Below are 23908 nucleotides of genomic sequence, written 5' to 3' on the forward strand. Positions count from 1 at the left end.
CTGCCAAGCAATTATCCAATCTTTAGCTTAATTTTGCTCGCTTCCTCGTTCCTCGGTCCGGTCACCACTGCTTCTTGTACAAGCAAGTGGCCGGCCGTGTAAGTAGTCCGAACGGTCTATCGCCGTCTCTTCCGGTGTGTCCGCTTCCAGAGGGGGCATGTTGCGAGCACAGGAGTAGGCATTTTTGCCGGTCCCTGCGAAAGCCTCCAAAATAAGACCCTCTCGTCGTAAAGATGGAGAAACGGGGCACTCCTCTAGGGGAGTGGTAGGCGTCGTTCGTTTTCTCTGGAATCGGAACCACGGAGGGGAAACGGGATAGACCTAGTAGGACCAACTGCACGGTTCGTGTCGCGTCTTTCCCAATTTTGCCTCATTTTTCCATAATATAATTGCTCGGCAGAACTAAACGAGGAGATCGAAGGGACATTGATTCCTTCCATCTCTTTGGTTTAGTATCTTCGTTTGTATCGCGTATCGAGGGAGATCGATGGAACTTTGATTCCATCTATCTCTCTCCGGGTCTCCGCTCGCAGCAACCTCCACGTGGTGAGACCTGGTAATCGGTATTACTCGCTGCGAGTAATATCGAGCTAATTGGCTGCGAATTTAGAATGGTTATTTAAGATAAGAAAAAGTTGAATACCTTGAAAAGTAACATTTTTATAGTGCGTATGAATGCTTGAGTATGTTAATTAAACGAAAGAATGAGGTTGTATCACCGATGTATTGATATCTTTCAATAAAGTCATTTTTAGTAACAACAAAAGCTTCTTTTTAGCCATTATTTGCCTCCCATTCCTTAACCGGATCCTACCACATTGCTAAATTACCAAAGTTCCAAAATCGTCGAAAAATTTGGCCAATGTTCAGAAATTCATTCGGAAATCACGCAAAATCTTAATACGCAGAAACTTTTGGAATTTGACGACATTTCCAAAAATCCCCGGAATAGGAATACCTTCTTGAGTATCATGTCCTCCCGTTACCAAAGCCAAAAATCAACGAAAGATCTAGCAAAAGTTCAGAAATTCGTTCGAAAATCCCACAAAATCTCAATTCGCGGAAATTCTTAGAATTTGACGTCATTTCTAAAAATCCGCGAAATCGTGGCACTTCCTCGCATATCGTATACTCCTGACACGAAGAGTCCCAAAATCGAACATTTTCTAAAATTTATGTCTGAATTTCAACCTTTGGTATGAGGAGAACACTTTCGCTAAGGAGGTATGCATTTCGATTTTCCAAGTATTAATCAAATGTTATATTGATATATCTTATAGACAATTATTACTTTTCATATTTTAAAACTTTAAGAATCATCTTTTTACTTCGAAGCTCGATCAAGATTAATTTCTATAAGTTTCTTAATCATTTGTGATGCATAAATAAGATGCACATTGTTCGATTAATATTGGGAACATGCATGATTGTTAGTAAAACTCGCGAAAATGAATAAACATTCACCGAAACTATTCGCCTTCACAGATTTTGCAATATCTTGACGTTTATTTATCATAATTATTAACAATTGTCGTAGGACCATAGTTTAAATAATTATTAACAATGTCCTAGTATAAATAATGGCTTAAAATATCATTTCGTTGAAATATTCTGTTTTCGCGGAGGAATTTTTCGCTGAGATCCAACTGACATTCTCAAGGCTACACATATCGATTATCGATTCACAAACGTTCATCGCTATGATTGTTGTATCTAATTGAATTTCAGCGCTTTTAAATAAAAAATGCAACTACTACGCGTATTGTGCAAATTATAAGAATTAAGCAAATGTTAAATTAATGTATTTAATAAACAATTGTTACTTTCCCTGCTTTAAAACTTTACGAAACACGTTTTTACTTCGAATCTCGATCAAAATTAATTTCTATAAGTTACTTAATCATTTTTAATGCATAAATAAGATGCACATTGTTCGATGAATATTGGGAACATGCGTAAATGTTAGTAACAATCGTGGAAATGAATAAACATTCACCGAAACCGTTCGCCTTTGCAGATTTCGCAATATCTTGACGTTTATTTATCATAATTATTAACAACCGTCGTTGGACCGTAGATTAAACAATTTTTGACAATGTTTCGGTATAAATAATGGCTAGAAAGCCAACAATTTCTTGAAATATTTGGTTAGATCGAACAAATACAATCGAAGAAACCGTGCGATAAAATAAATGAATATTTCTCTACATATCGAAATTATTGTTTGAATGCATGCAAATATATTCTGAACGCGCAATTCCAAACATTTGTAGCGTGGTAATTATATGGGTTGTTCTCTATTGGAGAACAGGTTTGTTAATTTTCGCGATTTCTGTTAACATTTATGCATGTTCCAAAAATTAATCGAACAATATGTATGTTATTTATGCATTATAAATGATTAAGTAACTTATAGAAATTGATTTTGATCGAGATTCAAAGTAAAAACTTGTTTCGTAAAATTTTAAAGTACCGAAAGTAATAATTGTCTATTTAGCGCTATAATTTACCATTTATTTAATTCTCATAATTTACACAATACGCGTAGAAGGTGTATTTTTTACTCAAAAGTGCTGAAATTCGATTAATCGCTTTTCTATATAGAAAAATCATCGTGATAAACACTTATGAGTCGATAATCGATACGTGAAGCCTTGATTTCGAGGTATTAAAAATTTTTTTAAATGTATAAAGGAAGGCTAGAATATACCGTGGAAGGTTTAATTTTACATTTATTCGAAAGATGAAACATACAAAAGTTTGTACAAAAGTATTTATTTATTTTATCGCACGGTAGGGAATATCATACAAATGAAAATACTTATCTGTAATGTCGGTAAATTATGCTTGTCGCGCCATCTATTTGTGGAAATCAGAACAATTCCTCGACAAACTTGAGCGTTTCTCCGCCAGGTGTTTTCACCCCTTAAGTGTAGTTTAACCCTTTCTCCAATAGATGGCAACACATGTTCTTACCACGCCACAAATATTTGGAATTGCGTGGTCAGAATATATTTGCATACATACAAACTATAATTTCGATATGTAGAGAAATATTCAATTATTTTATCGCACGGTAGGCAATGGCATTCGAAAGGAGATATTTATCTGTAATGTCGGTAGATAATGCTTGTGGGGCCATCTATTGATGAAAGTCAGAACAATTCCTCGACAAACTTGAGCGTTTCTCCGCCAGGTGTTTTCACCCCTTAAGTGTAGTTTAATCCTTTCTCCAATAGATGGCAACCCATGTAATTACCACATTACAGGGATTTGTAATTGCGGGTTCAGAATATATTTGCATACATACAAACTATAATTCCGATATGTAGAGAAATATTCATTTATTTTATCGTACAGTTACTTCGATTGTATTTGTTCGATCTAACCAAATATTTTAAGAAATTGATGGCTTTCAAGCCGTTATTTATACTAGGACATTGTTAATATTTATTTAAACTATGGTACTACGACGGTTGTTAATAATTATCATAAATAAACATCATTATGATTCTCTAATTGTAACTTTTTCTATCATTATTCATATATTTTCCTATTAACAAGATTTAAATATATTTCTTTCCATGTAAATGAATTTTCTAGTCTACAAATTCTTAACTTTAGATCGTTTAACATAGTAGAAGTTATTGCAATGTACTTTAATATATAACTCCAAAAAGTAGTTTTTTAACTACATACTGGGGAAAAATAATTATAATTTAAAGGGTTTTTATTTTTCAGTAACTTGTAATATTTTATGTTAAACATGTATATATAAATAGAAATTAATGCGCAGAAAAATTAACGAACTTAAACAATTATTTAAGAAAATAGATATAGAAAATATAACACGTTTAATCACACGTAATTACCGCTAATGGTGTTAATTATTATGTACATTATTGTTAAAATTGATTAGAATTATTAATGAAAATTTTATTAGCATTTGTTACTTACAACTAAGAAAGATTTGATCGCTTTGTCTGCGGTGTAAATATGTTAATGGTACAACAAGACGACTATCTTTACTTTTATAATATTCGTTGAAATCCAATCGTACACTCAGTAATTGTAAAGAGACGTCTTCAGCACATGCAAGCATTATAAGAAATTTCTTCACTCTGTCCTGTAAAAGATAATTATGGAATATTTATATTAATTTCAATTGAGAAATAAGAATATTTTAAATTTGAATAATCTTAACATTATTACGAGAAAATAATATTTTACAATTGTAACATAATACATAAAGTGAAACAATAATTATTAACGATGAAGATCTAAAATATTTTGTAATGAAAGTAGCTTGCAAACAATCAAATGAATTATATTTGCCTACATTATCATATATTACAGTTTACGTTTTAAAGAGGTTTATATCGAATTCAAATTTCGGAATCACTCCTACCATTAAGAATGTTTATTTAGCTCAACAGACTTCACTAGAGTCATTGACCGTTCAATATTAGAGCGATAAGATTACCATCTTTATATTTGTCATTATTTTTTCGTAAGAGTATTATTAATATATTACTGAAGTTTTCCTGATGAAAATTAGACTAAATACAACCTTATTCGACTATTTTTAATTCTACGTAGAGAAACGATTTTTTTTTTTTATAACACATTGTTGCATAGCTGTAACATCTAAATGCGGCAGCTACAACTATATAAGTAGCAACCATTCTACTGTCGGTCATATGACAGAGCAACTTGAATCATTCGAAATATTTATAATTTAGTTGCGAAAAATCACATAAATTGCTGATATTAAAATAATAAAAAATATTACAAGGATAAATATTAGTCTATTAGAAATATTATTCTATGTACAACGATAGTAAGCGGTAATTTAGACTCGAGCCCGAACACTCGATCAAGACTCGGATTTGTAAACGTATAATATTGCTTGTTAATATTTATAACAACGTCGCTGAAAATAAAAAAAATAAGCTATTCTATTTACATCATACATGAAATTGGGTTAATAAATATTGCTGAGCTATTGACAGATTACTGTTATATCGTATCTTGGCTAAATGTTTCAAAAGGTCGAGCTTGCACTTTGCGCCATATGATATGTAACAAATCTATATGGTTTTTTAAACATACGATAACTAGAAACATACTGTGAAACTTTCTAAGCCATAAATCCTTAAAAGAAGATCTAATTAATGTGGTTGTATATACACTACGCAGTGCAAAACGTGTTCCCATATTTTCGTAAATACAATGTCGTCAATTAAACACAACCAATTTCATAAATATTAGAAAAAAATCATTCTGAAACACTCTGTATAATGTAATTGGAAATATTAATTTAGTTTCATTCAAAATAAATAGGAAAACATTTATATAAATTAAACATTACCTGATACGTCCTTGAAAGCAATCGAAGCTGAATAGAGAGTGTATTCAGGTGTTTCAAAAAAGTTGTTTGACGTTTAGTAACTCCTGCATTGTAGTCCATAGGATCCAATCTATTGAATGTTAGATCAGTTTCATTTAATGAACTACTTTCTTTTAATCTAGCCTCATATTCTTGTGTAGCAAACGTAAGAAATGTTTCTTCGAGATTCTGCAAATCCAAGATTGGTCCATATACTGAACGAAGATGATCCATTAACTCCTGTCAAATGATGCATTTTTTTAATAAAATAAATAAATAATTAATAAATAAATAAATAAATACAAGAGTGTAGCAAATTAAATGAATATACTTACTTGAGATTTTTCATCAAGTAAGGTACCACGCCTTACTGTGTCTATGAAATAAGTATGTGCTGTGATTATATCATCCAATGAGGCTGCTTGTCCTAATTCCTTTGCAAATGCATCCCAGGAACATTCGATTACCTTAAAATATTGTTTTATTAAGGTTCTTTGCACTTCATTTGACTGACACAATACTTTTCGTTTCATATTTTAAACGAAAAATTCAACATGAAAAATAAATAGAACTACTCGAGTTAAACCACAAGATTTAAAATTGTTGTCATTTTTAAATAGCTCGGTAATCTCGAAAACAAGGCGATCAAACACATTTATCTGTAAATGAAGTTCGATCAGAATTATACGAAGAAGCCTTGGTCACTTATCCGTAAAGGGTAAGTAAATGTACAAATATGCAAAGCCTCATCTAGATCGATGCAACGAAGGTCTTGTAATCTCCTTGTAAGAAACCGTAAATTAATGCAAATATTGGAGTTCGTACGAAAGTAGATAGAAATATGTTTCTAAATCAACTGATTTTTAAAAATGCGCCATTTTTACCGATGAATCGAAATTTTTTATTTTTGACGCACCAAAAGTAGGTCTTTGTCCGAAGGAAGTCGTGCTTTGCGTCTGGTGGGACTGGAAAGGAATTCTATGTTATGAGCTTCTACCAAACAACCAGACGATAAATTCGGAAAAATATTGCTCGTAAATAGACAAATTAAAGACACCGATCAAATAAAAACAGCCAGAACTAGCGAATTGGAAGGATATCGGTTTATTAAGACTGATAAATCAGGGCTATCGTGTGTCTTTGACTACTCGACAAAAGTTGTTAGAGCTTGGTTGAAACGTCCTTCCCCACCCACCGTATTCATCAGACATTGCACCCTTAGATTTTCACTTAATTAAGTTTTTACAAAATTCTCTTAGTCACAAAAATTTTAACTCTTTGATCGATATGAAAAATTACATTGAAAAGTTTGTCGCCGAAAAACCTGAGAACTTTTGGAAGGATGAAATTATCAAATTCGCGTAAGATGTAGAAATGTTATGGAACAAAATGGCAACTACATAATTCAATAAATGTACACCGAAATTTAAATGTGTTGTCTTTAAATTCTTCTTAAAAATCGGCATGAACTTTCTAAACAACCTAATACTTTCGCTGAAGAGCGGTACCAAGTAACCAAAATGACTCTTAATGAATTAGAATCTTTACTTTGATTGAAACTCGCACCGATAAATTATCCGATATCATAATTAAATGTTTCGACCAACCTTCTTAGGGCCTCTTCAATTTCAATTGTTTTCTAACTGTTTAAGCTAAATTAACATACTGTTATTGAAGTGCAACTAAAAAGGACTACTGAATACCTTGCTACTATTGTTGGACACTTATTGGCTACTATTGTTGGATTCTATTTATGAAAATTAAATTTGTTATTATACCGAATATATAAACAGATAATCTCAATAATGGAAACTCTATCACATACACAATGAAGATACTTATATTTTAGAATTAATAGAAGTATTTATATTATGCCAATAAAAATGTTCTAATATTTGTATTAATTGTCAACCCTACCTCAAATAAGAAGAAATACTGCATTTGGTGAACCAAGTGTACCATACTGCTTGTGATTAAATGTATGTGAGTTTGGATTGGTAATACTTCTGGCATTTTACGAAACATCTTAGCAGAGGTTATTTGTCGTTTCCATATCGTAGACAATATAGATTCCATTCTTTTTGCTCTCCATAAGGCAAAAAATATAGTTTGATATATTTGTCTACAAGGTTCCAGAATCTAAACAATTGAATAATTAATTACAGAAAGAATTCTCAAACAATCAATCAAGCACAAGAAATGTACTTTTAAAAGAAGATTATTGTTCATAGGAATAAAGATTCTGCAAATATGCAGTATTGATTTATTCTAGATTCTGAAATATACAAAACGTTATAATGATTTTTACAAAAATAAATATTTGCATTTCATCCAGGTTTTGCTAGCGGATTTGTCGATAAGACTAACTTAACAAACCTCGTTTTAGAAACAATTAAGAAATTATATAAAAAATATACTGTTGCAGCTACTATTCAGATTTGGAAAAAAGACGAACAGGATTGTATAGGTGCAAGAGTGGTCCCCCGTTTACCCCGTTTGTCCTAGCCACATAACTAACAATAAGTAGTACTAAATAGTATAGATTTGTTTGTTTTGACCTTTTATTGGTCTCAACAAAGCCTAATGCATAATGAATATAAAGAAATAACATTCCATTGAAAAAACTTAAATTGATTTTGAAATCTTCTCTAATTCTTCGCTCACAAAAAACTATTTACACGTCATATACATGGTATTTTGTTTAACCCTTACCATACTAATGCGGGATCAATAAAAAGTTCAAAACTATTTTTATTAGTAACTTTTAGAGTTTTCACAAATTAAATTTGTTCATACATACCGTTCCAATGGGACCACCTACATTGTAATCAAGAATAAAGACATCCCATCCTTTTTCGTTTTCTGAAGGTGCTAATAATCTTACATCTAACCGTCTATATATATCTAAATCATCTATCTTTGCACTAGTCGCTCTTATTCCCGTTTCCAGAATAGAAGATATATTGTGCGGATATAAAGAACTGGCAGGTTTATCTAATTCTGGCCTAAAAGATAAAAACAAGCAAACATGTATAGAATAAATATTAGGATAATTCAATATGTTTGTCCTTTCTCGTGGGCAATTTAAAAAATTTCGTAACAAAATGAAATGAAAGACGCACAACTTCATTTTACAATGTCAACTGACACTATACATAATGATTGAACTAGGATTATTCTTATAAGATTGGATATGGCAATTAATACTATAATTATAGAGCGATTAATATATTTTTTTTCGTGTGATTGTCACTTAGAAAATATTAATTTTCGCTCGGCGAATACTGAGTCATATTGGCCCCTCTGCCGTATTAGAGACAGTTAATCCTTTGAAAGAAAGTTTTCCAGACACAGCTTTCATTATAGAGTCCAAAAAATCAGAGATGTTCATAGTTATATACAGTATATAAAATTGCGCAATTTTGTATGTATAACACGAAACGCAAACAATCCGAATTTAACCGAATTTCTAGAACGTTTGATGGTTCAAGGTAATCTGTACAAATAATGTAACTTACTCTAATAAATGCATCAAATGTTGAATAAAATGGCCTTGTCCTAATAGTAGATAACCTTTAATAGCATGTAAATGATCCATGAAATGATATTGCTTCGTTAGTATTTCAACTACTCGAGTCGAAGTTTCTTTAAAAGCTGTATCCATCATTGTTTGCAATCGACCATCAGGATCCATATCAAACAAAACATCAACTGCGAGAAGTACAAAAGTCATGTAAAGAATTTAGCTTTCAAAATCATAATATTATATAATTATCCAAATTATTAAAGATTATAAATTACCTTTGTATTCCTCACTAAAATTCTTAAACATTTCCGTATGTTTTCCTTGCCACGGAGTAAAATCTTTACATACTTCGCGTAAAAAGTTAATGCTCTTCCCCGTTCCCAAAATTTTTTTAGCTTGTATTTTTGTAATAAAAGATGGAAGCATATTGTTGCGAACTTGATATTTTTCATGCCACATTCTATCCCCAGTAATATCAGCACAGGTTTCAATAAAAAATTCTCTATATGGATCATCTAATTCACCATCAGCAATCCACCTTATCAACATATTATATAAGGGATCGCAAACACTTTCCAAGATTCCTCTGACTAACTTTTTTACAGTGGCATCACCATGATTGCTGAATTCATATACAGCAGAAACGAGAGCGCCACCCTTCTGTCCTTGACAAGCTCTTACTATGTCTGCCAGCCACTTTAAAGTATCTAAAGGTTCATATGCCCAAAGGTGCAAATGGGATAAAGTAACTCTGTACAATCTTGATTGAGATTGAGCTCTAATACATATTAAAATACATTATCATACAAAATAAAGTGATGTAAATAAAAACATTATTTATCTCAATAATAAATTTTAATCAATACCTGTTTACTTCTTCTTGAATAATAGCTATGAATCTGTAGTATTCGGATAATTCTGAATGCAATGCTGCAACAAAACTATCAGCTACTTGACCACATGAAGCAGCTGATATTCTTTCTAACCCTTTTTGTACTGTATTGTGTAAATATCCAAGTTCGCTCAATCTCAAAGTAGCTTGTTTCCGTGACCTATCAATATTTATCATTGGATCTATTTGAAAACCATAATTGGAATCCAACTTCAATATCTGCCCTTCAATACCTTGAAAGGAATATATAAGATCCTGAACCAATACATCTTCTGAAATATACTCATCACCAAATATTTTGTTAGGGTTTGTTGAGAAATCTCTTGTACTTTTATCTGTGACATTTACAGACATAATTTGCGATGATGTATAAACTTCTGATGCCTGCCCTAAATACAAAGATAAAGATGTGTCATACATTCAATAAAGATAAATTAAATATTTAAAGTAAGTCTACTATGACATATTATAGATTGATTTACAAAGTACGAGGAGTATGCAATGTGTACAAACGTAAATTTTTTTTGTGCTGTTAGATTCTGTAACTCAAAATATTTTTAGTTTCGATTCAATATATTTTAATTTTTGCGACTCTAATTGCGCGTAACACTTCGAGACAATATTTAAATTCTATCCATGTTTATCCCAATGTATTAACTATGACTAAGGCTACGACGAATTTCTCCTTTAATTCAACAATATCGGAGAAGGTGTTCAATATAGAAAGTCTTTAAAATACTCCGAGACAAAATAGTCTAAAGATATCACATTTAATTTTCAAGATCATGTACTGCTGAGCAATCCATTGTTTAGAAACTATAAACGTATTTTGTCTAATGAGAGAAGTGGAAAGAAGGCTATCCTTTTGAACAATCACATTAGGGTAACGATCTTTAAAGTGTGCCATCAGATAGGTATATTATAGTAATTGTTTGAATTAAGTAAAGACATTTTTTAAATAAAACAGTACATCACAAGTGTGCAGATTTCACCATGTAAATTTAAAATATCGACAACTACCTTTGTAGATTCTTTGCATTACTTACCACTGGTGGATGCAGTAGACGAACTTATACCTAATTTCAAGTCAGGAATCAAGAAAATTCTATCCTTCATTTGTTCTGTTGATTGACACATGTTCAACAGAAATATAAGGATTCGTGCTCTGTTCTTTAATGGCTAAAGAATGGATAAACAACTATAAATGACAATTTGAAACTTTGAACAAAATAACAAGGATTTATTTAAAATACCTAGTATTTTAATATATCAATATCAAAACTTTAGCTGTATTGATGGTCAAAAACGGATAAATCTGCAGAAAATTTAAATACATCGAAGCACTATTTGAGCCTCTTAATTGACAAATGTAAGTTTTAACGAGCCTGACTTGTGATATAAATTTTGAACCAAACATGAATATCACAAGTCAGACTCTTGAAGTTGCATTGCGGTTCCGAATTTTCGGTATGCTCGAGGAAATCGTGTTGAATATAAATTTCTTCAATAATTCCTAAAGATCTCATTGTTGATAGGAACAAGGTCGTCATCATCATCGTCACTTAGATAATTTGGATTTTTGATTATGCTTATAATTTTTCTTTCTTGATTCATTTTTCGTCTAACAATTTTGAAAGACATAATTATTAGCGATGCTTGGGAATAAATGAGTAGAACCCACTGGATCACAAGGAGTCATTTATTCAATGTTTCAACCCTGTGTAACGTTTCTGTAATAAGTACATTATGACCTATTTACCAAAAAAGATTTTCCCCAGTTAAATATGGTTTCTTTTTTCCTAACGTTTAAGCGAGAAAAAGAAGAGATGTCCAAAAACAAAGAGATTACTAAACAAAAAGTGGTGATCGAACAAAACAGAATTCTTTTTTGTCATCTCTAAATTCGTATCTAATATTTCGAAAACATACTTCGACATTTCCCAAATTTACTTCATATTCCATACATGGTATCTTATATTTTTTATTAATATAGAAGTTTCGAAGAAACAAAGTGAATAAACACCGAGTGACTTTCAAATAAATCAGAGTCTTAAACATTGCAAATATGTACATAAACGAAGAATAAATACTAACTTTATTTTCAATGATTTTAATCACTTCTATTTTATAAACTTGTATCCGATTATGAACATCAATACATTTAAATATTACTAACAAATGTTTATATGCAGCAAATGTAATTCAAGATATACAATGTACAATAAAAATTTATTATGTAAAATTTCTATCTTACTCCAATTTTTAAGTCATTATACAATTTATCAAATTGTACTGTATCACAATGTGGCAATTTATTTTTTACGTGACTTGCCACAGTAATTTCATCTTCTCGTAATGTTTCTACCCCTTGAGAGGATGATAATAATCCAAGTGAAAAACGCATCCATTTTCGAATTATTTCTGAAATCGTTAGGAACAACTTAAATATAGAATTTGTTAACAGAATATTATAGGTTTATAAATAAAGTGCTATCCAATCACTTAATATATAAGCTGTTAACGAAATTCTGAAATCTCTCTTCAGAAGTAATTCCTCTTCTCAATATAAGACACAAAAACGTTACAATTTTGTAATCTGAAGCTTCGTTGTTGTAATATAAGTAGTTAAAATTTACAGATGTGACTCTCAACCAATTAGTCCCGACTAATGGCCCCTACCTGGTTTTAATGCATTTTTGCATAATAATAACATCCCGATTCCTTATAATATGTATAAAATATTAGGTGTAATTATTCAATAATTTCAATTGTATAAATAATTAAAGTTACATGCCCTCAATATATACTGCAAGTACAAACGCAGAACTTTAAACATCATTAGCGTAGTGAGATGAATACGTAGCTGTTAAATTTTTTTTCCAAGCTAGTAATAAAGATGACAAATACACTCATAAATATTTTATGAAATCCTGTGATAATAGTACCGGTCTAAAGTTGACGGTTTCAAACAAAAAAATTTTATAGTAAAGGAATATATATAAGTTATCCAAAAAGTAACAGAAGGCGCGCTGCTAGCACTGTCCAACGGACCAGGACACGATGCAGCACACCTTGGAAGTGTGCCCTGCCTGATCGTAATCTCGCAGGTCGGAGACAGGAGCAGGAGCGTACGTGGGTGGGAAACGTTAGGCCCCCCGAACAGTACTGGGCGGGGCACTTTGACCTTCAGTCCCATGTCTTCGCCCCTACCTCACCTGGGAGGTGAGTGAACCCGTCATGAGTGGGAGAAGCTCTCGGGGGGAGTGGTCAGTGGACACAAGATGAATGCCACGCCGACGGCACTGGGGCACATTGAATCCTCGTGGCGTTGGGCGTGGCTGTGGGGACCGCGGACGGTCGTGAGATTTGCCATTCGTTGTGTGGTACCTAGCGGAAAGTGATGGAGGGGCAGGTGACCCTGTCCGACTTCTAGCGCTAAGGAAAGTGGGCGGGAGGCGTATCGTAGCCCCTCTCCCAGCGAGAATGTGAGCGGGCGCAATTCGACCGCGCAACACGGTGTCATTGTCGTGACTCGTGTCACTCATTAGACAAACTCCATGTAAAATTGACAGTATCTAATATTCTTATACAGAAACGCGCATAGACTTATTACAGAGTTTAATAGTATGTGCAAGTATTAAAATCTACCGATATCTAGAAAAAGGTTAAATATGTGGTTCAAAAATATTTCTTACCAAAGTTAAAAATTAGATTTTACACGATTACATAATAAACATATTTAAAATCATAAAATACAATGAGTATACGCTCTGATTTTGTTAAAGACTATTATGCAAAACATATACTCACGAGGGTGCATTTAGAGCACTACCGGCAGTGATCCGACTCATGTTCCTCAATAAGCGCCAAAAATCACATCTGTAAACTTGAACCGCTTATACCTCAACAACAAAACCTCAGATTGCAAAATTGTAACGGGCTTATTTCGGCAGGAGGAATTGGTCCTGTAGAAAGATTCCACATTTTTGTTAACACCCAGCATATACATTATTATAACCCAATTTAAAAAATTAATAATTAACTTAATACATGTTAAGGTATTTTACATTTTATGAGTAATGAATAATTATCTTCTTATTGTGTCAAATTAAAATAAATTTAATAAACTCTAGTAAATTTGGTCCAAATTGATCTAATGCTAAATACAGATATTAAACACATAAGAAAAAAATAATATATGGTTTATTTTCGCCATGGACGCATGAATATTGTAACATTTTTTTAAAACGTATAATATTCATAGTGACAGGAAATATACTACAATATGTTTTACTCGCGAACCTTCAATACTGCTAGTAAAATAATGTTCATTTATTATTATAAACAGTGTTTACCTACAGATGAACATCCTAATAAGTGGTGATTCGAATTGCCACAATGAAAAATAAAATATGATGAAATTGTGTTTGATGCTTCGTGTCCGAGTTAATAATGGTTATAGATACGCGTAGAAAATGTCAGAAATAATGTACTTTTACTATTGTCGGTACACGAACGTCAATTGTTTCAGAAGTCACTTACCTCGTAGTCAACGTCATATTTTATATTATACAATAATATTATACTTCTTGCTAACATTGTATTATGACCTACATAATAGCATCATTTATATTACACGTGATATCGTAAATTATTACGTCGACTACAAAGTAAGTCCTCCAGATCCTGGTGGGAGTAATTGGGAAGACCTCTCGCGGCCAAACGAGGTGAGGGCCATGATGTAGCCTCCTTTTGCGAGTAAGTAATGTCATAGCCGCCCCCCAGAAAAACGCGCAACACCCTCCTTGAAAGAGGAAGACTGCCCCCTCCCTTCCTTTCGCACTGGCTCAGTATGATATTTCAATAACCTAGCGGGACAAAATTATTACGCCAAAGAAATATTCTGTTTAACGTTGGCATTCAGTTTAATATCAATAAATATATGTATATATTAAATATTATTTTACATTATTACACAATTTTACATTATATATTAAATATAAACGTACATTACATACATTAAAAATTTGTTAAAAAAAGTATTCGCAACCTTAAAATTATATCTATTAAATCTTAAGACATTTTCTGATAAATTTAAATCTGCTGACGGTTCCAATAATTCAAAAACTTTTTGGAAAAGTATGTAGACTCACAATGAGTGGATTTGAGGTGATTAATAATCTGTTTAATAGATCATTATGTGTGTCCACTCTTGAAGATTTCCTGGTGAATAATTTCCTGTATTGCCTATTGTCTTTATTTCATGCCTCTTGTACCTCTTTAGAGAATTGACCAATCGGCAGAATAGCAGAGGCAATATTCTTTTCATGACACAGTATTCTTTGAATACTAACTGACTTCGAATATCAAGAATATTCTCTAACCATTTGAGTCCCAAGCAGCGCGAACGCGCTCTTCAGATTTTGTGTCGAAAAATCCCAGTATATTTCGAACATTGTGGACAACTGACGGTGCACTGACTGTTGAAGTGAGGCGCTCAGATTTACTGACGCACGTAAATCACATAGCTCCTTTTTTTAATGTAAATAATACATTTTACAATAGGTACAATACTACAATAATTTTCATCGTACAAAACTTGAAATATTTATAAACTTACAGTGCGTATATGTAATAATACAGATGTATTCCTTAAAATAACGAATTACAAATTAAAAATATTGTTTGTGTTATAACCAAACAATTTGAATGGAGAGTAACACTTATAATTTGTAACATCGATGTTTATCAAAACATGTTGGATGAATTCCTTTTTTACATTGCACACAAATTAAATGCGATCTTTTTACATCATTTGTGGTGCTGCAGACTACACATCGTCGCAAGTTACGATGTGGCAACTTTACTAAACCAAATGTTTTTTCCTTTACATGACCACCTGCTTTCTTTTCGTTCATCCACTCACACTCAATTTCAAAAATAATATTCGAAATAAAGTCTAACCGATTCATTGCTTTACTATCAACTCTTTCTTTGTAGATTATATATGCATTTGAAACCATGCGGCTGATTATGTTAAAGGCTACCTTTTTCCAATATTTAACCGTTCTTCGTTCATCGAGATAGGTATACAGCATTTTATCCGATTCATCGACACCACCCATGAAGGCATTGTAAGATTGAATAATAGCGGGTTTTGTCGAATGTATTTCTCTGCCATGTCGATTTTTTATTATTCTCACATTTTGATCTTCCGCTTTCGTTGAAATTAATAATACAGGATTTTTTATACTTTTTTTTTCGCGATACGCACAGAACAATACTTCATTGTTTCGAAAATATTTTACCTCATTTACATTAGCTTCTTTCAAGTTATCGGGAATACATTTCTTATTTCTTCTAATAGTTCCAGTTAAATAGGTATCCATAGAATACAAATATCTAGCTAAATCAACGCTAGTAAAAAAGTTGTCGACAAAAACGTGATATCCCTTATGCAAACAATTGCTATCTTTTAATAAATTTACAACAACATCATATCCAAGTTCAAACTTTTTTCTATCACTAGTAATTGTTGATTTTGCACCGTCGTAGCAATAGAACGTTAAACAATATTTTGAAATTGAATCACACAGCATCCAGAATTTTATATCCCAACGTTGATGTTTTTTATTTGGCAAGTATTGAGTTATGCTAGAATGACACAGCGTCCCAATTAACAACTCATCAATTGATAATTCTTTATGTGGTTTATAATGTAATTTGAATACTCTGTTAGCGTGTTCAACAAGTGGTTTAAATTTTGCACAGGCATCGTATTTCTCGTGACTAGGTGGAAAACATAAAGAGTTATCAATTAAGTGAAAATATTTCAAAATTTGTTGAAATCTATTTCGCGGGAACATTCTTCGGAACCACGGTATGTTACGTGAATTTTCGGACCAATATGAACGTATATTGGGTTTTCTTGTAATTCCCATTTCCAGCAGCACTGCTGTAAATGCCTTCATCTCTAACACAGTAACTGGTGTCCAATTCTCTGTTCTATATGAATCTAATTCTCCAGATAAGTGCCTTGAATAATTCGCATATTTATTAGTTTCCTCAACTATTAGTGACCATAGTTCTGAATCAAAGAATAGTTCAAAGTATTCGATGGGTTTACTCTGGTTAGAGAAGTTACATCGCGAACCAGATTCTTCGCTAGATTCGAGAGAATCACGTTGAGTAGAAACGTCTTTAGCAATTCGTACACTGTTCAGTGAACATTGATGAGATAAATCACTATCACTATCCTCCGAAGTATTCAAAATGTGTTGTCTTTTGATCTTTGCAGGAACAATGTAGTCGTCATCGTCGTCAATAATATGATCACATGGATTTGAGATTATGCTCATAGGTTTTCTTTTTCGATTCATTGTACCTTTTTGGGGATGCATCAAATTTAGAAAAGTTAACCAGTAAACTTAAATTAATTTTTTACTTACTTTTTGCGTTACTTCGTCTATTCATTTTGAATCACAATTATTAGCAATGAGAAACACTTATGGAAGAATACGTCCGATCACTTTGCCAACTGCAACAAATGTGACGACGCGATGTGAAAAAAATAAGAATCTTATATGCACAGATCATAAAAAAAAGAAGCGCTATCGCGCTGATTGGGATTTATCGACATAAAATAAACGAAGCGCTATCGCGCCGCTTGGAATTTATCGATATAAAATAAAAGAAGCGCTATCGCGCCGCTTGGGTTCTGTTGTACTCATTTACAGAAAGCACGGTTACGCTGTTCGGGATTTTTCGACAGTGTTTTTTCAATACCACTTGGGACCCAAACGGTTAAATAGACTTCTATTCAGAGTGATTACCATGTAATGAATTAGGCTTGCGGCAACAGATTAGAGTTCCTACGCTTTTTAATTCTTTTTTATATTATATCATTTTTTTATATAAAAACACATAACGTTCAGCTCTTTTTTTTCGCAAGTGTTTCTAAACCCCACAAGGGATGCCGACATGCCAAAATCATTACTTTTATTTTACTATCTGAAAGAATAGATAACTGACGTTTTTTCTCTTTCAGTTCGTACCATTCATCATCCACAAAATCCTTGTGTTACTCTTCATATATGTTCTTATAATCTGAGTCATTATTATTAATTAAACACTCTTCTGTTAGCACTTCGTTATTCATTTTGCAAGTCGATGATATTTTCACATATTGTCATTACCACATCATAAGTTACAGTAGATGCTTCATCAACAATTAAATTTTCACTACAAAGGCACTGTTAAGAATAAACTAAAGCATATTTTAATAGTTGCTTTTCGTTTAATCTTTCTTTAAACTCACAATCACTCGTGTAAAAAATATTAACTAATTGTAAAGTTGAAAAAGAAAGAAGAGAAACAATTAGTGCACGAGAACCAAAAGGATTTTGAATGAGAAAAGAGACAATGGATCGTATTGTATATGGGATAAAGCAATAACATTAATCACCTTGAATATTTGTTATTTTTAAAAATACAGAAAAACTTTGTTAGTGAAAGTTATATGGCTTAAAGGGGGCCATAACAGGGTCAAACAATAAGACTTACATCATAAGAGATGCTTAAAGTGATTTTCATTTGCATTAATTCATTACTGGAATTGTCAAACTAGTAAAATATATACACCTATATTATTCATTCTATACAATAGTAGTAAGAAATGTAAATACAGAATAAAAGTAATACAAGGTTAAAGTGAGAGAAAAAAGAAGCTAAGTGTTCTAGATAAAAGATGTGAGGCATAGGAACCCATTAAGCCTTAATATTTATACGACTGACACAGAAGGGTAACTAAAAAACTAATAAGATGGAGAAATAGTAATACAGAAAAAGTTGGACAGTATACAAGGTCATTCATAAATGCATGTCCATACTTTAGGGAGTAAATCTAAGCACTAAAATAACAAAAAAAGCATCATATGAACATGTGTTGTATATACCTTGGTTTCAATTTATGGATGATTAAAGAAAATGTACAAAGTGTCCACCTTGTCCTTTAATACTTTTATTTTGGGTCTTTTTAAAATTTATTGTAAATTTATCAGAAGCCAACAATGTACTGTGCAAAACTAAGAAGTTAAGAGAATAAAAAAGAAATTGAGAATCATATTGTGTACAGTTTTTAGTTAGCCTTTGAAGACCTATGATTAATTGTAAGTAAAAATTGCTACTTGCTGTTTATATTTTTCTTAATGCAGACATCATCTTTTCAGCTCCCAGTTGTACAAGATCTATAAGAAAAGGTACAACATGGGTTTGAAGCTATTTAAGGAACATATCTGACATTTTGAGCAAGGATGAAATTCAGTATTAAAATGTACAATAGCGAATATAAAGGCATGAATGTTTTCTTTAATTTTTTATAACTCAAAAAGTAAGGAATATAAAACACATGGTTATAAGACATTTTTTACTTACTTTAATGTGTAAACAAACTCCATAAAGTATGGCCATGTGTTTATAAAATCACCTTGTATTGTTAATTTATGCAAATGGCCTGATTCTACTTATAATATAGTAGAAAATATTAAAAATGTTGAAAAGACTAAGGAGGTATGCTGGAAAATATAGGAAAAGACATAATAACTAGGTATAGAATTAGTTTATAATACAGAGTGAAAAAGAAAATGATAGAAATTATTAATACTATTATATTGGATTATAGCAGAGGAAACAATCAAAATGTTTTATCACCAAATCTTTCAACGCAATACTTAAAGATCATTGTACCTATTACAATGAATTGAATTTATGGTATTTTTATATATATTAAACAAATAAGTAATATATTTTAATATATGTATCAGTAATTTGTACATCTATTATGGTAATATTCTAATAATAAACAATACTTATAGCTGCCAAAAGAATAGAAAACACAAAAACATTTATCAAAGAGAACAAATTTTTGTAAGAAGTATATAAAACCAAATAATACCATGGAAATGCATTAATTTGTTTAATAAATATTAACAATCTGTACATAAAAAAAACTACAAAAGAATTTTAAAATGATTAATACGAATCTTTTAATTATAGTCAAAAAGAACATCAAAACTTACCTGGTTTCTGTTCACCACAAACAGAAATAATCATTTTTTGTACGAGATCACCCACGGTTTCTGCTTCCGTTTCATTCATATTTATTAGTTTAGTTAAATCAATTTGATTATTATCTTACTCAGATAAATTATATATAAACTTATAATGTATGTACAATACCAATACTCAAACTAGAATAAAATTAAAGATTAACTGACATTAAATCACGTAAACAATTTACGCGCGTACAAAACATCAGATCACGAAACAAATACATAGCGAAAGATGATGTGATAAATTCAAGTCGAATTGCAGCGCTCTCTGTATCTTATGGTCAAACTAAGGAAAATGTATACATACAGATATAGTCTATGTCTTGCAAGAGCCTGAGTGTTAAATAAAGTCACATGACTTTTAACAGGACCAAATTCAAAAGAACTGTGCCCTGGATTAATAGAAATCTAATAGAATCTATACAAGTTACAATTTGCAAGATCAAAGGTGCATCGATGAGACTCATACTTAATATAATAACTCAGTTTTAATATTGAATGTTTATATGTGCAAAATTCGTAGCTGTAACTAAGGGCTGTTGATATTTATCACCTCTAGTCATGACTATTGATAGTTCTCCACCCCTAGTCATAACGACACGTCGCAACTCCGTGATCTGAAGTCTTAACCCTGTATTGTTACAGGTTCATTTTCTACCGGTATACGTTTGAGGTTACAATACATTTTTAAATATGGAATGTGTATACCGGTTACCATTCTCAGTGTTGGAAGTACCTAACTTAAAATTAAAAAAGCCATCATGGTTTACAAAACCTAGTGCTATGGTTGTTTTTTCATTCATACTTTTATCATATTTTTTAGTAACAGGAGGTTAGGATTATATAAATTATGAATTTCTTTATAATTTTTCTTTCATTTCATAAAATTATCCACCGTTTATAAATATTTACAAATTTTTAAAGGTATAATATATGATGTAATTGTGGAACCACCTGGTGTAGGTTCAACAACTGATGAACATGGTCATACCCGCCCTGTAAGTAAATATAGTAATAATAACTTCATATTAATATTTAACTATTTTCTCATTATTTTATGTTTATTTATTGCAGGTAGCATTTATGCCATATCGTGTAAATGGTCAATATATTATGGAAGGATTAGCATCTAGTTTCCTTTTTACTTTAGGTGGAATTGGATTTATAGTGTTAGATCAAACACATAGTCCATCAACACCTAAACTTAATAGAATTCTTCTAATATGTGTGGGATTTATCAGTGTCATTGTATCATTTATTACTTGTTGGATTTTTATGAGGATGAAATTACCGTAAGATATATAATTGTTCATATATTTATATTATAAGTATTAAATATTATTTTCTATTTACGGGTTTAAAAAATTTATATTAATTTTATGTCATTATACAGAGACCAATTTTTTATATACAATGGTAATGAGTGTAATGAAGATCTCATATTCTTTAGAACACTTCATTATTGCTTAAATAAAATAAGAATTTTCTCTTTGTATGTTAAACATATGATTTCCATATTTCTATGCCAAAGACTGCTTTAGATAAATTTTCTAGGTTTCTATAGTATACTACAATAGTATAAAAAGATATCTAAATGTGATTAATAATTTCAATAATAAATAATAAGTACAAATATTGTTTGTGGAGGTATATATATTTATCAGCATCAACAAAAGTGTTAGTTTATTCCTCATAGCTTCTATACATGTAGAGAAAAAGTTATTTTAAATTTTGTCCTCTATAACATATCTACAAGTAGATAAAAAAAAGTAGAAGTAGAAATACAAATGTAAATCAAATAAACCAGAGTCAGTTTATATACAAGGGCCGACGAATTTAACGACTATTAAATATTACCGTAAACCGTAAACATTAACCACTTATACTTCGGTAACGAAGCTTTAAATTTCAGAATTATTCAGAACTTTCAATTTTATATTAACATGTTAAATAAATCCTGCAAATGGTTCTATATTTAATTAATATTTTGAACAAAAAAAATACATGATAATACATGACGTTATTTGTATTAACAATGTTTTTTTTTCAGGGGATATCTACAATCATAAAGTTAATGTATTTGGAAGTGATGTGAATTGGAACTTAACACTTTTACGTACATAATATATGATATACGTCTGAGTACAGAGAACTGCTATGGTTTGTTACTTCATTGTGTAATAGGTATGTTAAGAAGAATATAATTTGCAAATGATATTATGGAAATATTTTTTAAATACATTTCAAAAAACGAAATTTTTGTATTTTTTTACCTAGATTTTTACTCCTTTTTTAAAATAGAATAATCTATAGTCTGTAATTAATTTTTTTGAAGCTCTCGTTCCGGAGTGCAATAAACAATGTAGACTATTGAAAATTTGTCGGCGATAGATTTTTGAGACATATAGTCGGACTGTACTTGTGGTGATATCGCAATATATTTCTACCTCTACTCCAGTCACGGTTGGAAAACGTATTTTCTTAAATTTTAACGCGGTTTCAGCCAGTAAGAGATGTTGCAGTTCTTCGTCTGAATGTTGAGATTCGGCTACTTGGGTGATATCTAAACACGCTGGTATATGTACGTCTTCTACTCGGGATACAACGTCCACAACTATAGTGTCTTTTCTGCTATCAAAACGTATGCCTGTCGTAAATTGTCCTATGAAGTCGAAATGTCTAAATTGTCGTTGTACAGTTTTTCAGCCACTGTAAACCAGAGGTTTATGGTTGGTAAACATAATGAATGTTTGTTCTTCAATTTGGTGTCGGAATCGTCGCACGGCGGTGTATATTGCTAGTAATTCCCAATCATACGCGCTGTATTTGCGTTGAGCGGAAGAAAGGGTTTTTGTGCAGAAAATTATAGGCTGCCAAGTATTATTGATTTATTGTTGCAATGCCGCGCCTATTAAGTAGTCGAACACGTCCACGCTCACGCGCAGGTGTGCCTTTCAATAAATCGGTTAATGACACCTATAGTTTTGCCGCATTCTGAAACAGCAGTAGAAATTGACCATTCCTAAGAATCGTTGTAATTCCTTTATGTTCGCGGATTTGGTAAAATATTGTTGTAGTTATGGGAAAATCTGTTTGATATGCTCTAAACGTTCAGTCTCGTTTCTAGACACTATTAGTATGTCGTCCAAATATGCGTAACAGAAATCTAGATTGTGCAGAACCTCATTTATAAATCTTTGGAAAGTTTGTGTTGAATTTCAAAGCCCATACAGCACTTTAACGTATTCAAAGAGATGTACCTGATCTCATATATTTATCTCCTGTGATACATTCTTTATTGGCATTCCAGAAAATCTAAGGATCACCTTCAATCGCTGTCAATTTGTACTCTACACCATCTCCACAAGATCCCACTCTTACTTAATAATATAATTACTATGCTTTTGTTCAAATAAAGTCAGTTTACAATTTGGAACTAAATTAATGTGTTTTGAAATTTATTTGAAACCTCAATTTTGTTTCTCTACTGTAAAATGTGATGTGAATACTTTTATGACCTACGATATGTTATTAAATCTAATAAAGTTTTTCTAACTCTGAGATCTGTTATTTGATTTCAATTAAATTTGTACATATTATCCTCACATAATCCCCATACGTGATATATAAAACAATTTCAATATAGTTACTATATTGTACAGTTTGTGTCAATTTCAATTAGGAATACATGTCGTCGTTCAAATACTTTTGTGAGCCTGTGTATTTATGTCCTTGGTTGTATCAAATGTATGGCTAAATGTGCAGCTGGTAAGTATACTGTCAATAAACTGATCTCTAAAGTTGCCAATATTCCTAATTGTTTTACGTCTCAATGGACGATGTGCTGTGTTGCATTTTACAGTCCGATGCAGACGAGTGACTTCTCACCGTACAATTGTATGTCTTCATTGTTTCCAATTGGAAGAATAAAAAAAGGCCTACTTAACAATAGCATTATTGTTAAGTAGGCCTTTTCTCGCTCTTTGCTTCTT

General features: G+C 31.6%; 2 protein-coding genes across 8 annotated transcripts; one reads left to right on the top strand and one right to left on the bottom strand.

The window, feature by feature from the left end:
* Positions 1-3758: 3758 nt before the first annotated feature.
* Positions 3759-20136, bottom strand: Grip91 (gamma-tubulin complex component 3). 6 transcript variants are annotated; one of them, XM_076316539.1, is made up of 12 exons: positions 19884-20136; positions 13618-13772; positions 12062-12228; positions 10854-10986; positions 9782-10196; positions 9191-9693; positions 8908-9100; positions 8190-8394; positions 7307-7528; positions 5725-5856; positions 5372-5629; positions 3760-4126 (listed from the first exon to the last, which is right to left on the bottom strand). In XM_076316539.1, exons 2-12 carry the CDS (start codon positions 13625-13627, stop codon positions 3950-3952), a joined length of 2415 nt encoding a protein of 804 aa, XP_076172654.1. In that variant the 5' UTR covers positions 13628-13772; positions 19884-20136; the 3' UTR covers positions 3760-3949. The 6 variants fall into 6 exon arrangements, with proteins under 6 accessions (XP_076172652.1, XP_076172654.1, XP_076172653.1 ...); XM_076316538.1 differs by lacking the exon at positions 13618-13772 and adding an exon at positions 17256-17344; XM_076316540.1 differs by lacking the exon at positions 19884-20136 and adding an exon at positions 17256-17310.
* Positions 20137-20231: 95 nt separating this feature from the next.
* LOC143149048 (oligosaccharyltransferase complex subunit ostc-B) lies at positions 20232-22172 on the top strand. Of its 2 annotated transcripts, XM_076316057.1 has the most exons (5): positions 20232-20364; positions 20562-20748; positions 20841-20914; positions 20991-21208; positions 21967-22172. In XM_076316057.1, the coding sequence occupies exons 2-5, from the start codon at positions 20610-20612 to the stop codon at positions 21983-21985; spliced, it is 450 nt and encodes a 149-aa protein (XP_076172172.1). In that variant the 5' UTR covers positions 20232-20364; positions 20562-20609; the 3' UTR covers positions 21986-22172. The 2 variants fall into 2 exon arrangements, with proteins under 2 accessions (XP_076172172.1, XP_076172173.1); XM_076316058.1 differs by lacking the exon at positions 20232-20364 and having other exon boundaries at positions 20403-20748.
* The last annotated feature ends 1736 nt before the right edge of the window (positions 22173-23908 follow it).

Source organism: Ptiloglossa arizonensis, chromosome 7 (genome assembly GCF_051014685.1).
Source record: "Ptiloglossa arizonensis isolate GNS036 chromosome 7, iyPtiAriz1_principal, whole genome shotgun sequence".
NCBI lineage: Eukaryota > Metazoa > Arthropoda > Insecta > Hymenoptera > Colletidae > Ptiloglossa > Ptiloglossa arizonensis.